Genomic DNA, 14,052 nt, shown 5'->3' on the forward strand with positions numbered 1-14,052 from the left:
CTCCCCTCCAACAGGTTGTTGCCCTGGAACTGTCCTTAGTTCCACTATAGTAAATACTGTGCAGGAAGGGAGGCATCATCAGTGAGGATAGAGAACAGTTAAACCTGCAGGCTGATTGAAACAGCCTTTGCCTTACCTGTTGGGATCAAATGGATACGTCACAAACTTTGGGTCAAAGGGAATGTCTGGCAGAGAATTGCAATACTTCACCCTGCACACAACGCCGGATCTGAAGAAAGAAAGAGAAACAGCACTCAGTCACAGAAACTTTCGCGACTGCACCTTCCAGGCTCAGGCTCCTCAGCTGTGAGTCCCCCACCCGACCACCTTCCGCCCATTAGACTGCCACCTCAAATCCAGCAGGCAACTTAAAAATAGCTTACAGCGGCAAAGCATGACCAACAACTGATTGAGATGGGAATCTGGGCTTACAGCACAGAGAGCAAAGGGGAAACTGGACTGAAACACTCCACCATGCCTTCATGACGCCACCCCCCCCACCCCCCCAAACCCTCGCCACCCAACACTACCTCACCTCCTGCCAAACCAATCAGAAACTGTAAGGGGCGTGGCGATATCTGGAACATTACAAGATCTGTCAACACAGGCAGTTCCCGCATCGTGTGAACAGTGGGGGGAAAGATAGGCTGTCTCAAGCTGCACTCAAGTCAGTAGCCCTTGGTTAGCTGACAGTCTCTCTCAAAAGTTTGAGGCTCCTGGGTGTGAGAGTATGTTTACAGAAGTCTCTAGCATAGAAAGGTGCTCCAACCAGCCTCTTCTCCATAGCTCTTCTCCTGATTGAGGAAGGGGTCACTGACACTGACAACACACAAGGATCGCCAGGTTTTCAGCTTGGAGATTCGGAAAGCCATGGCTGCAGGGGAAATGATGGCCCTAGTGGGAACGTCACTGGACTAGTAATCCAGAGGCCCAGACTAATGCTCTGGGCACCCAGGTTCAAATCCCACCATGGCAGCTGGTGGAATTTAAATTCAATTAATAAAGTCTGATATTGAAAGCTAGTCTCAGTAATGGTGACCATGAAAATATCATTTGTAAATGAAAAAAAAAATCTGGTTCACTAATGTCACTTAGGGAAGGAAATCTGCTATTCTCACCCATTCTGGCCTACATGTGACAACAGACCCACTGCAATGTGGTTGACTCTTAATTGCCCTCTGACATGGACTAGTAAGCCACTCAGTTCAAGGGAAATTAGGGATGGGCAACAAATGCTGGCCTTGTCAGCGATGCCTGCATCCCATGAAAGGATAAAAAAAACAAAAAAAAACTACAGACCACCACCCGGTGATCAAACAATATCAATTTCAGGCCACTGAAAGTGAGAAGAGCTATGGAGAAGAGGCTGGTTGGAGCAACTTTCTATGCTGGAGACCTCTGTAAACATACTCACCTAGGAGCCTCAAAATTTTGAGGGAGACTGTCAGCTAACCACCAGTTACTCTGAATTATTTAGAATTTGCAGCGCACAAACAGGACATTTGGCCCATGCCAGTGTTTATGCTCCACATGAAGATCCTCCCACCCCTTTTCATATCTTTCCATTCTTTTCTCCCTCATTCCTAGCTTTGCCTTAATTTATGCTATTTGCCTCAACCATTCCCTGCGGTAGTGAGTTCCACATTCCCACCACTCTCTGGGTATTGAAGTTTTTCCTGAATTCCCTCCTGGATTTATTAGTGACTATCTTATATTCATGGCCCTCGCTTTTGGTCTCCCCAACAAGCAGGATGGCCAACTCTCATAGGGAAAATTAAGGGGCACTCTGGCATGGGGGGTCTTTTCAGGTGGTGGTGGGCAGTGTGGGGGATGGGTTGGTGGGGGTGAGGTTAGGTGCTGCCAAAGCTATGAGAATCCTTCGGGAGCAAGCAGAGCTGTGAGGGCGCGCAAACCAGTGCAGAGCAGGTACTGCGCATGCGCGGGATTTAGAGGTCTGAAATATGGGAAGAACAGCATCCCAATAATATGCGACCTGGAACATGGGAAAGCAGGCTCAGTTACAGGACAAACCCGTAAAATGAGGGACGGTTGGTCACCCTGCCCACGAGAGGGGACACCTACTCTACATCTACCCTATCGCACCCCTTCATAATCTCAAAGGCCTCCATCTGGATAAAACAAGACCAAGCTGTTCAGCCTTTGTGCAGAACGTGCAGGCTTGATGCCTGTGCTTCATAAGCGAAAGGCTTAGAGCCTCCATAGGATCACTTACCTTTCAGGTGCTGCTCGATGTGCATTGGACCTGAAACAATACAAAAAACAATGAGGATTCCTGTACAAGTAGCAAGCAAATCTTCAGTTTGTCAACAGTCACTGCTGCTCTGGCCCAGGAAACAGCCATGTAAACAGTTATCCAGCCTTCTGCAAAGCACAATCATTCACTCAACCTCATTTAAAGTTTGTCACTCGCTCAGATGTGCCATGGTGTGAACTTCTAGTTCACCAAGATCACGGTATTTTTCACACATGATTTCATCGGGAGCATTAGCATTGACACATCCTAGCCACATCACAGAGGTTTCCGGCACAGAGGACCATCCGACCCATCGTGCTTGTGCTATCTACTACAGCTCTCTGAAACGAATGCCACTTGCCCACTTTCCCCAAAGCCTGCCTCATATATGAAACTTTAACCAATTTTAAAAGCTGTCATGCTCTGTGTCTCAGACTCTCGACCTGTCCGTTCTGTAATAAGGCTCCCAGAACTGTACTCAATCCCAAACTGCTGTGTAACCAATACTTTGGAGAAATTCATCATTTGTTTAATATTGAATTCTGTGCCCCAATTTATAAAACCAAACTCAGTCCATTTTCTGGATTGAGATGTAACACTGACCATGTATTAAAATATATATTCTGCTACCTTAATTAATCGGAAAATTATACAGCCAACTGCACTTGCACTTTCAGCGAGAAATTACATCTGCCCTTCCCCCCTTCACTCCTCCAAATTCACCCCAGCCGAGTGTGAAGGGCAAAAAAGGGGGAGGAGTTCCTGAAATCCATACAAGAGAACCTTCTTGATCAATATGTTTTTAATCTGAGGAAGGAAGCAGAGCTGGATCTAGCCCCGAGGAGCATTTCAGTGCGAGAACATCTGGGAAACAGTGATCACAACATCATCAGGTTATGGAGAAGAACAAGTAAAGATCAGACATAAGAGGACTCAACTGGAGGAACGCTAACTTCAGAAAATTGAACATGGTTCTGGCCCAGGTAGATTGGAGATTAGCCACATCCTCCAATTTCATTACATACCCACTACCGCCTACCTCATTACCAACACTACCTATATCAACCAGTTACCTCCAATCCTATGAGCTCTTATTTTGTCAATCCTATGAGCTCTTATTTTGTCATCAGTTTCTTATGTAGAACAATGTTGAATTCCTCCTGAAAGTCCATATAAATTATGTCCGTAGCCACATGCTTATCTTCCACATTAGTGACATCGTCCAAAAACGTAACCAGGCTCATTCGACATGACTTGCCTTTTACAAATTCACATTGGCTCTCTTGGATCAGCTCTCATTTGTCCATATGCTCAGACACTCTGTCCTTAATAACAGATTCCTGTAACTTTCCCACAACAGATGTTGTACTAAATGGTCTGGAAATTTACGAGTTTATCTGGAATAATGGAGTGTCGTTGGCTACTTTACAATTCTGAATCAAGTGCGTTTTGGAATAGAAGCAGGAGCAGGCCATTCAGCCCCTTGAGTCTGCTCCGCCTTTCAGCTGGATCATGACTGATCATTATCTTAACACCATTTTCCCACACTATCCCCATGACCCTTGATGTCATTAGTGTGCAGAAATCTATTGATCTCTGTCTTGAACATACTCAATGACCGAGCTTCCACAGCCCTCTGGGGTAGAGAATTCCAAAGATTCACCACCCCCTAAGTGAAGAAATTCCTCCTTATTCAGTCATAAATGATAACAATAACTGATAATAACAACTAATAATAATAACTAGAGCATCTACAATTCCACCATGGCAGATGGTGGAATTTGAATTCAGTAAAAAATCTGGAATTAAAAGTCTGATGATGACCATGAAACCATTTGTTGTAAAAACACATCTGGTTCACTAATGTGCTGTATGGAAGGAAATCTGTCATCTTTAGCTGGTCTGGCATACATGTGACTCCAGACCCACAGCAATGTGGTTGACTCTGAAATGGCCTAGCAAGCTACTCAGTTGTATCAAACTGCTACAAAGTCAGAAAAAAGGAAGAAACCGGACGAACCACCTAGGTACCGGAAACGACAACAGCAATCTCAGCCCTGTCGACCCTGCAAAGTCCTCCTTACTAACATCTGGGGGCTAGTGCCAAATTTGGGAAGGCTGTCTCACAGACTAGTCAAGCAACAGCCTGACACAGTCATCCTCCCAGAATCATACCTTACAGATAATGTCTCAGACACCACCATCACCATCCCTGGGTGCGTCCTGTCCCACCAACAGAACAGACCCAGCAGAGGTGGCGACACAGTGGTATACAGTCAGGAGGGAGTTGCTTGGGAGTCCTCAACATCGACTCTGGACCCCATGAAGTCTCATGGCATCAGGTCAAACAGGGGCAAGGAAAGCTCCTGCTGATTACCATGTACTGCCCTCCCTCAGCTGATGAAATCGGTGCTTCTCCATGTTGAACACCACTTGGAGGAAGCACTGAAGGTGGCAAGGGCACAGAATGTACTCTGGGTGGGGGACTTCAATGTCCATCACCAAGAATGGCTCAGTAGCACCACTACTGATGAGTCCTAAATGACATAGCTGCTGGACTGGGTCTGCAGCAGGTGGTGAGGGAACCAACAAAAGGGTAAAACATACTTGACCTCATCCTCATCAACCTGTCTGCCACAGATGCATCTGTCCATGACAGTATCGGTAGGAGTGACCACCACACAGTCATTGTGGAGACGAAGTCCTGCTTTCACATTGAGGATACCCTCCATCATGTTATGTGGCACTACCACTGTGATAAATGGGATAAATTTCGAACAGATCTGGCAACTCAAGATTGGGCATCCATGAGGCGCTGTGGGTCGTCAGCAGCAGCAGAATTGTATATTACCACAATCTGTAGCCTCATGACCCAGCATATCCCCCATTCTACCATTACCATTAAGCCAAAGGATCAACTCTGGTTCAATTAGGAGTGCAGGAGGGCATGCCAGGAGCAGCACCAGGCATACCTAAAAATTAGGTGTCAACCTGGTGAAGCTATAACATAGAACTACTTGCATGCCAACTAGTATAAGCAGCAAGTGATAGAGCTAAGCGATCCCACAACCAATGGATCAGATCTAAGCTCTGCACTCCTGCCACATCTAGTCATGAATTGTGGTGGACAATTAAACAACTCACTGGAGGAGGAGGCTCCACAAATATCCCCATCCTCAATGATGGAAGAGCCCAGCCAATCAGTGCAAAAGAAAAGGCTGAAGTATTTGCTACAATCTTCAGCCAGAAGTGGATGATCCATCTCGGCCTCCTCCGGAGGACCCAGCATCACAGATGCCAATTTTCAGCCAATTTGATTCACTCCACGTGATATCAAGAAATGGCTGAATGCACTGGATACTGCAAAGCCTACGGGCCCTGACAATATTCCAGCAATAGTACTGAAGACTTGTGCTCCAGAATTTGACGCACCCCTAGCTAAGCTGTTCCAGTACAGCTCCAAGACTGGCATCTACCCGGCTATGTGGAAAATTGCCCAGGTATGTCCTGTACACAAAAAGCAGGACAAATTCAACCAGGCCAAGTACCATCTCATCAGTCTACTCTCCATCATCAGTAAAGTAATGGAAGGGGTCATCAACAGTGCGATCAAGCGGCACTTGCTTAGCAATAACCTGCTCACTGACGCCCAGTTTGGGTCCCGCAAGGGCCACTCAGCTCCTGATCTCATTACAGCCCTGGTTCAAACATGGACAAAACAGCTTAACTTCCGAGGTGAGGTGAGATGAGAGTGACTGCCCTTGACATCAAGGCCGTATTTGACAGAGCATCAAGGAGCCCTAGCAAATCTGGAGTCAATGGGAATCAGGGGAAAAGCTCTTCGCTGGTTGGAGTCATACCTAGCACAAAGGAAGATGGTTGTGGTTGTTGGAGGTCAGTCATCTCAGCTCCAGGACATCACCGCAGGAGTTCCTCAAGGTAGTGTTCTCGGCCCAACCATCTTCAGCTGCTTCATCAATGACCTTCCTTCCATCATAAGGTCAGAAGTGGGGATGTTCGCTGATGATTGCACAATGTTCAGCACCATTTGTGACTCCTCCGATACTGAAGCAGTCTATGTCCAAATGCAGCAAGACCTGGACAACATCCAGGCTTGGGCTGACAAGTGGCAAGTGACATTCGTGCCACACAAGTGCCAGGCATGACCATCCCCAACAAGAGAGAATCCAACATCGCCCCTTGATGTTCAATGGCATTACCATCAATGAATCCCCCACTATCAACATCCTGGGGGTTGTCATTGACCAGAAACTAAACTGGACTAGCCATATAAATACTCTGGCTACAAAAGCAGGTCAGAGGCTAGGAAGCATGCGACGAGTAACCCACTTCCTGACTCCCCAAAGCTTGTCCACCATCTACAAGGCACAAGTCAGGAGTGTGATGGAATACTCCACACTTGCCTAGCTGAGTGCAGCTCCCACAACACTCAAGAAGCTTGACACCATCCAGGACAAAGTACCATGCTTGACTGGCACCACATCCACAAACATTCAATTCCTCCACCATCGATGCACAGTAGCAGCAGTGTGTACCATCTACAAGATGCATTGCAGGAATCCACCAAGGCTCCTTAGGCAACACCTTCCAAACCCACGACCACTACCATCTAGAAGGACAAAGGCAGCATATAGATGGGAACACCACCACCTGGAAGTTCCCCTCCAAGTCACTCACCATCCTGACTTGGAAATATATTGCGGTTCCTTTACTGTTGCTGGGTCAAAATCCTGGGACTCCCTTCCTAACAGCACTGTGACTGTATCTACACCACATGGACTGCAGCGGTTCAAGAAACTTTCTCAAGGACAATTAGGGTGGGCAATAAATGCTCGCCCAGCCAACGAAACCCACATCCCATGAATTAATTAAAAAAAACCTACTTGGGAATAGGAACAGGATTAGGATTTGGTTATTTGGCACCTCAAGCATGCTCTGCCATTCAATAAGTTCATGAATGATATTCTACCTCAGCAACATCTTTCCCCACTAATCCATACCCTTTATTCCCTTAGTATCCAAAAATCTGTCCATCTTTGATTTAAATAGATTCAATGACTGAGCACCCACAGCTGTGATTTCCAAAGACTCAACCCTTTTTTGGGTGAAGAAATCTCTCATCTCAATCCGAAATAGCCGACTCCTCATTCAGAGCCTGTGGCTCTCAGTTCTAGACTTTAGTGCTGGGGTAAAGATCCTTTCAGCATCTGCTCTGTCAAGCACCCAAAAGAATTTCATGTTTCAGTCAGATAACTCTCATTTTCCTAAATTCCAGGGAATATGGGCCTAGTCTACTCAATCTCTCCAAATAGGACAGTCCCCTCATCCCAGGAATCAGTCCAATGAACCTTGGTTGCACTTCCTCCAAATCAAGTATAGCCTTCATTAGCTAAGGCGGCCAAAACTGCACACAACATTCCAAGTGTGGTATCCAAGGCCCTAAATAATTGCAGTAAGGCTTCTTTACTCTTAATACTCCAATCCCTTTAATATAGGGCAACATACCAATTTAGTTCCAAAGTCTGTAATTAAGGATAGGGTGACTGAACACCTTGAAATTTTTCAGCTGATCAGGGGGAGCCAGCTTGAATTTGTGTAGGGTGGGTCATGCCTAATAACCTGATTGAACTTTTTGAAGTGGAGACTAAAGTATTGGATCTGGTGGGGAGAGGTGGTGAAGTCTATCAATCTTATTTATATGGATTTCCAGAATACTGTTGGCTAAAGTTGATGCTCATGGATTGAAGGCAAATTATTGACCTGGTTAGGAAATTGGTCGAGCGGCAGGAGACAGCGAGTAGGGATAACCAGCAGACACTCCCATTGACAGAGTGTGACTAGCAATGTTTTGCAAGGATTTGTGTGGGGGTCCAAAAACTTAAAGCTGTTGTGATAGAAACCTACATATCCAATTATATCAATGACACTTTGTAAGCATTGTAGATGGAAGTTTAACATTACAAAAAGATATTGATGAATTAAGTGACTGGGCAAAACTGTGGCAAATGAATTGTAAATGTGTGGCCCTGTTTCTAGCTTTTCACCAAAGAGACTTGGGAGGTCCAGGTACACAGATCATTAAAATGTCATTAACAGATACAGAAAATAATCAAAAAGGCTGACAGAGTGCTGACCTTTACGTTTCAAGGACGAGAATGCAAGGGGATAAAGGTCATGCTTCAGATATAAAAAGCCCTGGTTAGACCACACTTGGAGAACTCTTAGTAGTTCTGAGCTCTACATGTTAGGAAGGATATAATGACCTAGGAGGGAATGCAGTGTAGATATATCAGAATGATACCTGGACACCAAGGGTTAAATTTCAAGGAGAGACCAAGGTGTATTCCCTGGAATTTAGAAGATTAACGGATGAAATGATCAAAGTTTTCAGGATATTAAGGGGAACAGAGAGGGTAGATGGAGACCAACTATTTCCACTGATTGGGGAGTCTAGGATTGGGACCATAGTGTAGAAATGATGCCACCTTTGTTACTAACACCCCATTATATGTGTTAAGCTCTCTGTCCCTTCCTGTTCCACTCTTTTACCCAAATTATTTCTCTGCTCTCAGCCTTTACATTTCTCACTGCTTTTGAATTTACCCTGTCCTGAATCCTCCCAACCCTAATTCATTAGTTTAAAGCCCGCGTTACCACCCTAATTATTCAGGTCGCCAAGATCATGGTCCCAGTCTGCTTGAAGTGGAGGCATTTCATTGGTACAGCTCCTTTCCCCATGTCAGTGCCCCATGAGTCAAAACCCCTGCCTTCCACACCACTCACTCAGTCATGCATTGAGCCATTCAATCTGTTTGTCCCTAGGTTGCTTTGCACACGGCTCAAGTAACAATCCAGAGATCATTACCCATGAGGTTCTGCATTTTAATTTTGGCCTTCACACTCTCTCAGCAGAATATCATTCCTAGTTCAATCTAACTGGATCCTCCCCTCTCCCGCTCCAAGTTCCTCTTCAGTCATGAAGGAGATGTCCTGAACCATAGCACTGGGCTGGCAACACAACCTTCACAACTCCTTCTCGCAGAAGCAGAGAACTGAATCTATCCCCCTGACTATACCGTCCCCTATCACTACAACATTCCTTTTCATTCACTCCATTTGAATGGCCCTCCTATAACATGGTGCCAGAGTGGGAAGGGGGTATCCTGGAGTGGATTCCATGGGATCCTGCAAATTCGTCAATTTTTGTCTCTTTAGTTTCTCCGTTACCATTTTCTCACTTGTATTGAATCTAATTAGTTAGCCAGCTTCTTTCTTTTAACATATTTGTAGAAACCTTCAGTGTTGTCCCTGATACCTTTGCCGATTTTTGCTCATATTTCCCTTTTTTGCTTCACTTCCTTTGTATCCCTTTGCAGTTTTTATATCTCTCCCAGGCACGACTGTTTGCTTTTATCTAAGTTTTTCTTGTGGTTTTATACTAACTCTCAGCTCTCTTGCTGAGCAGTGTTGTTGACTTACTCTTGCCTTTAGAAGTAAATAAAAGTCTTTCGCTGAACCAAATACTTTTGGAACAGTTCCCAATGTCAATGTGCAGTTTTATCCACAAATAGTTGCAGTCTACTGTACCCAATTCCTGCTCCTTACTTCCAAAGTCAGCCTTAATTAAATTTAAAGCCTTACTTCTCCCTCTCAAATTCTATTATATTATGATCACTGTTAGTCCAGTGCTCCCTTACTGTGAGATTGTCAACTAATTCAGGCTCATTGCTCATCGCTAAAGGAGGTCTTGTGACGCAGATGACACAGTGGGTAGTGACCCTGCCTCTGAGTCAGAAGCTTTGGGTTCGAGTCTCAGCTGTGTTGCTTCCCTCCCTCCCAATCTGTCAGAAAATTGAAATCTCCTGTTTTGCAACAACCCGCTCTGATTTCTTCATTTATGTATCTTATCACAGGCATCTATAATATCAACAAATGGCTACCAAAGTCTTAACCTATTCCTCAATTCTACTGTTCTGTCTCTGTCGACTGCTTGCCCATACTGATATCCCTCCTTTCTAAAGCTGTCATATGTTCCTTAACAAAATTGCTAGCCATCATCCTTTTCCAAATTTTCTCTTCTTTCTAAAGGCCTTCTAGCCTCCAATTCTGTCTTCTTGTACATCCCCAATTTGAATTGCTCCACCACTGACAGCCATGTCTTCAACTGCCTAGGTAGTAATCTCTGAAGCTCCCTCGCTAAACCTCTCTTTCCTCCCTCTTCAACCAAGATTTCGGCCACCCCTCTTAGCATCTCCTCGGTCTCCGTTCCACATTGTATTCGATAACAGTTCTGTGAAATGACCTGGAATGTTCTATTGCATTGTGAGTGCTATGTAAATGCAAGTTGTTGTTAAATATTTAACTCCCAGTCAGGTCCAGTTCGTAGCCAGGTCTCAATGATGAACACTTGTTCCATACCCTGTAAGTTGAACTTGCACTAAGGAGAAACTGCTTCCACAGGCAGAAAGGTCAGTAAGCAGAGGAGACAGGTGTAAGACAATTAGCAAAACAATCCAAGTACACCTGAGGGGAATCTATTTTATGCAAATATGACGGTGGTTTTTATTTATTCACGGGGATGGAGGTATCGCTGGCTAGGCCAGGATTTACTATCTCTCCTAATTGCCCTTGAGAAGGTGGTGATGAGCTGCTTTCTTGAACCGCTTCAGTCCACGTGTTGTAAGTACATCCACGTTGCTGTTAGGTAGGTAGTTCCAGGATTTTGACTGTGACAGTGAAGGAACGATGATATATTTCCAAATCAGGATAGTGAGTGGCTTGGAGGGGGACTTCCAGGTGGAGGTGTTCCCAAGTGTCTGCTGCCCTTGTCCTTCTAGATGGTAGCAGTCATGGATTTGGAAGTTGCTGTCTAAGGAGCCTTGGTGAGTTTCTGCAATGCATCTTGTAGATGGTACACCCTGCTGCCACTATGCGTTGGTGGTGGAGGGTGTGTATGTTTGTGGAAGGGGTGCCAATCAAGTGGGCTGCTTTGTCCTGCATGGTGTCAAGTTTCTTTAGTGTAGTTGGAGCTACACTCATTCAGGCAAGCGTAGAGTATTCCATCATACTCCTGATTTGTGCCTTGTAAAATGGTGGACAGGTTTTGGGGAGTCAGGAGGTGAGTCACTTGCTACAGGATACCTAGTCTCTGGCCTGCTCTTGTAGCCACAGCATTTATATAGCTAGTCCAGTATGTTGATTGTGGGGATTCAGTGATGATAATGCCACTGAATGTCAAGGGGTGATCCTCTCATTGGAGATGGTCATTGCCTGGCATTTCTGTGGAATTCGCTGCCTGAAAAGGGGGCGGAACCAGATTCAATAGGAACTTTCAGAAGGGAATTTAATAAGCACTTGAAGGGTAAAAATTTCAAAGCTAGAGAAAAAGCAGGGATGTAGGACTCAGGTGTTCTGATGAAGAGTCACATGGACTCGTAACGTTAACTCAGTCTTCCTCTCCACAGATGCAGTCAGACCTGCTGAGTTTTTCCAGCCATTTTTGCTTTTGTTAGGGATGTAGGAATAATTGGCTACCTCTTTAAAAGTGCTTTAACAAGTATGATGGCCCATATGGCCTCTTTCTCTGCTAAATCAATTAATTTTAGCAGTTGTTTTGTTGCTTTTTCTTTGTCCCCTTTTCCGTATCAATTCAGGGATGAGGAACTTCAGTTATGTAGTCAGATTTGAGAAGTTAGATCGGTTTTCCTTGGAGAAGAAAATGTTGAGAGAGCATTACACAGGGTTCTGGGGAGAAGAACCAGGTACACTGCTCAGAGAGCAGGCACAGACATGATGGGCCGAATGGCTTCCATGTGTGCTGTAACAATTCTGTGATTCTGAGTAGAAGGGTAGGATTAATTGAGTTGCTCTTTCAAGGAACTGCACAGGCTTGATGTGCCAAATGACCTTCCTATACTGTAGTGAGCTCCCTATTGGGGATCAGTAGCTCAGGGAGCTGGGTGGGTTCTGGGATCCAGTGAGTTTCTTATTGGGGGTCAGTAGCTCAGGGTGGGCTCTGGGACCTAGTGAGTTTCCTATTGGGGGTCAGTAGCTCAGAGAGCTGGGTGGGCTCTGGGACCTAGTGAATTCCCTATTGGGGGATAGTATATCAAAGAGTGGTGGGCACTAGGACCCAGTGTGTTCCCTATTAAGGGTCAGTAGCTCAGAAAACTGAGTGGGCACGAGGACCTAGTGAATTCCCTACTGGGGTTCAGTAGTAAATCTTGGAGGGCACTAGGACCTAGTGAATTCCCTGCCGGTTATCAGCTGCTGTTGATCGGGCTGAGCTGAAATCGAACTCGGGAAAATCGAGTTTAGGAAAAGGAATCTTCGATCGTGAAAAACAACAGCTTACATTGATATAGAAATATAAAATAGCCCTCTCCCTCACTCCCCTCCATTCCCCGGCCTACCGGTGCCCGTCGTCCCGCTGCGCATTCTGGATTGTCGGCGCCATAGTCCCGCACCGCGCGAGGGCTGTTGGGAACTAGAGGCCCGGAACTACAGCTCCCACAATATACCGCGCTGCTCCCAACCACCACTGCGGCAACCTGAGGCTGAAGGAACAACATCCGGCACTGACCCCGCCCCACCTCATTGTCCCCGCCCCCTGACTGACCCGCCCCCTCACTGACTCTGTTCCCCAGACACTATCGCCGCTCCCACCTTTGACCCCGCCCCTCACTGAGACCGCCCCTCGCTGTCCCCGCCCCCTCACACAGGTGCGCACAGGTGTGCACTGCAAAGGCCAAGCTGCTCCTGGTCAGCAAATCCAGGCTGTGCTGTGCAGCCAGACTTGACTTTGTTGACCCCAAGCATCTACAGTAAACTTTTTTTACTCAGGTTGATTTGGTTATTTTGCAATGAAGCTTCAGGTTCAGGCTCTCTCTCAAGCTCTCGGATGCTCTTCCCCAACACAGGACAGCAGTCATGGCCTAAAAGGAGCTGTTCTTCCCATTTCCCATAGCTGCCTTTCTGGGTGGAACTGTCTGCACCAAGTTGGGTTCCCTGCCCCACCAACCCATGGTTTATGTAGTAATTATGGTTTTATTTAGTGTGTAATGTATCTCTAAGAATAATGCTTAAGGAAGATCACATGATCTGTGGTAGTCAATAGCAGAGTAGTGCAGGCTACCTCAGTAGTTAGTAGTATAGAGTTGGAGTTGAAACCACATGTGGTCGCTGCTGAGTACCTTGTAAATAAACTTAATGTTTCCACCCAAGTAGTGTCTGCAGATCAACTCTAAAAATAGTACCAACCTGGCCACCACTCACAACAAACTGGTGCAAGGGTAAAACAAGATTAAACAGAAGAAATCAAGTTGAAAAGAAGTCGGCACTGTACCTCTCCCCAGTGATTATAAGTAGAAAGCTCCATTAAAATTGAAGATATCCCTTCTCAAAATGCCACAATTTGGAAGAATTAATCCTTTTGATTCAGCCATAGACAATTGGTCTCATTACATAGAACGCCTCACGTTTTTTTTCAAGCGAATGAGATTACAGGGGAAGAGGCGAGCGATCCTCTTAAGTACATGTGGGAACAAAACCTATAGTTTGATTTGAAGTTCAACTGCACCCAGTGCCCTAGATTTGAAAAATTTTGACGAATTGGTGGACCTCTTGAAGGGTCATTATCAACCAAAGCCCTCAGTAATGAGGTAGAGGCTCAAGTTTAATTTGGGAAATAGAGCCCTGGGTGAGACAGTTGCATGCTATGTGGCAAATTTGAAGCAGCTAATGGAACATTGTGAGTTTGGGACGTCTCTAGACGATAT

General features: G+C 45.6%; 1 protein-coding gene across 1 annotated transcript in view; it reads right to left on the minus strand.

The window, feature by feature from the left end:
* Positions 1-12,816, minus strand: part of paf1 (PAF1 homolog, Paf1/RNA polymerase II complex component) — a 42,644-nt gene extending 29,828 nt beyond the window's left edge. The window contains exons 1-3 of the mRNA XM_041179505.1: positions 12,688-12,816; positions 2,234-2,263; positions 137-229 (exon numbers count right to left, since the gene is read on the minus strand). Coding sequence (XP_041035439.1) covers positions 137-229; positions 2,234-2,263; positions 12,688-12,731 — 167 coding nt within the window. The 5' untranslated portion in view covers positions 12,732-12,816. The remainder of the gene's footprint in view (positions 1-136; positions 230-2,233; positions 2,264-12,687) is intronic.
* Positions 12,817-14,052: the final 1,236 nt, after the last annotated feature.

The sequence above is a fragment of the Carcharodon carcharias genome, chromosome 34, assembly GCF_017639515.1.
Source record: "Carcharodon carcharias isolate sCarCar2 chromosome 34, sCarCar2.pri, whole genome shotgun sequence".
In the NCBI taxonomy this organism is placed as follows: domain Eukaryota; kingdom Metazoa; phylum Chordata; class Chondrichthyes; order Lamniformes; family Lamnidae; genus Carcharodon; species Carcharodon carcharias.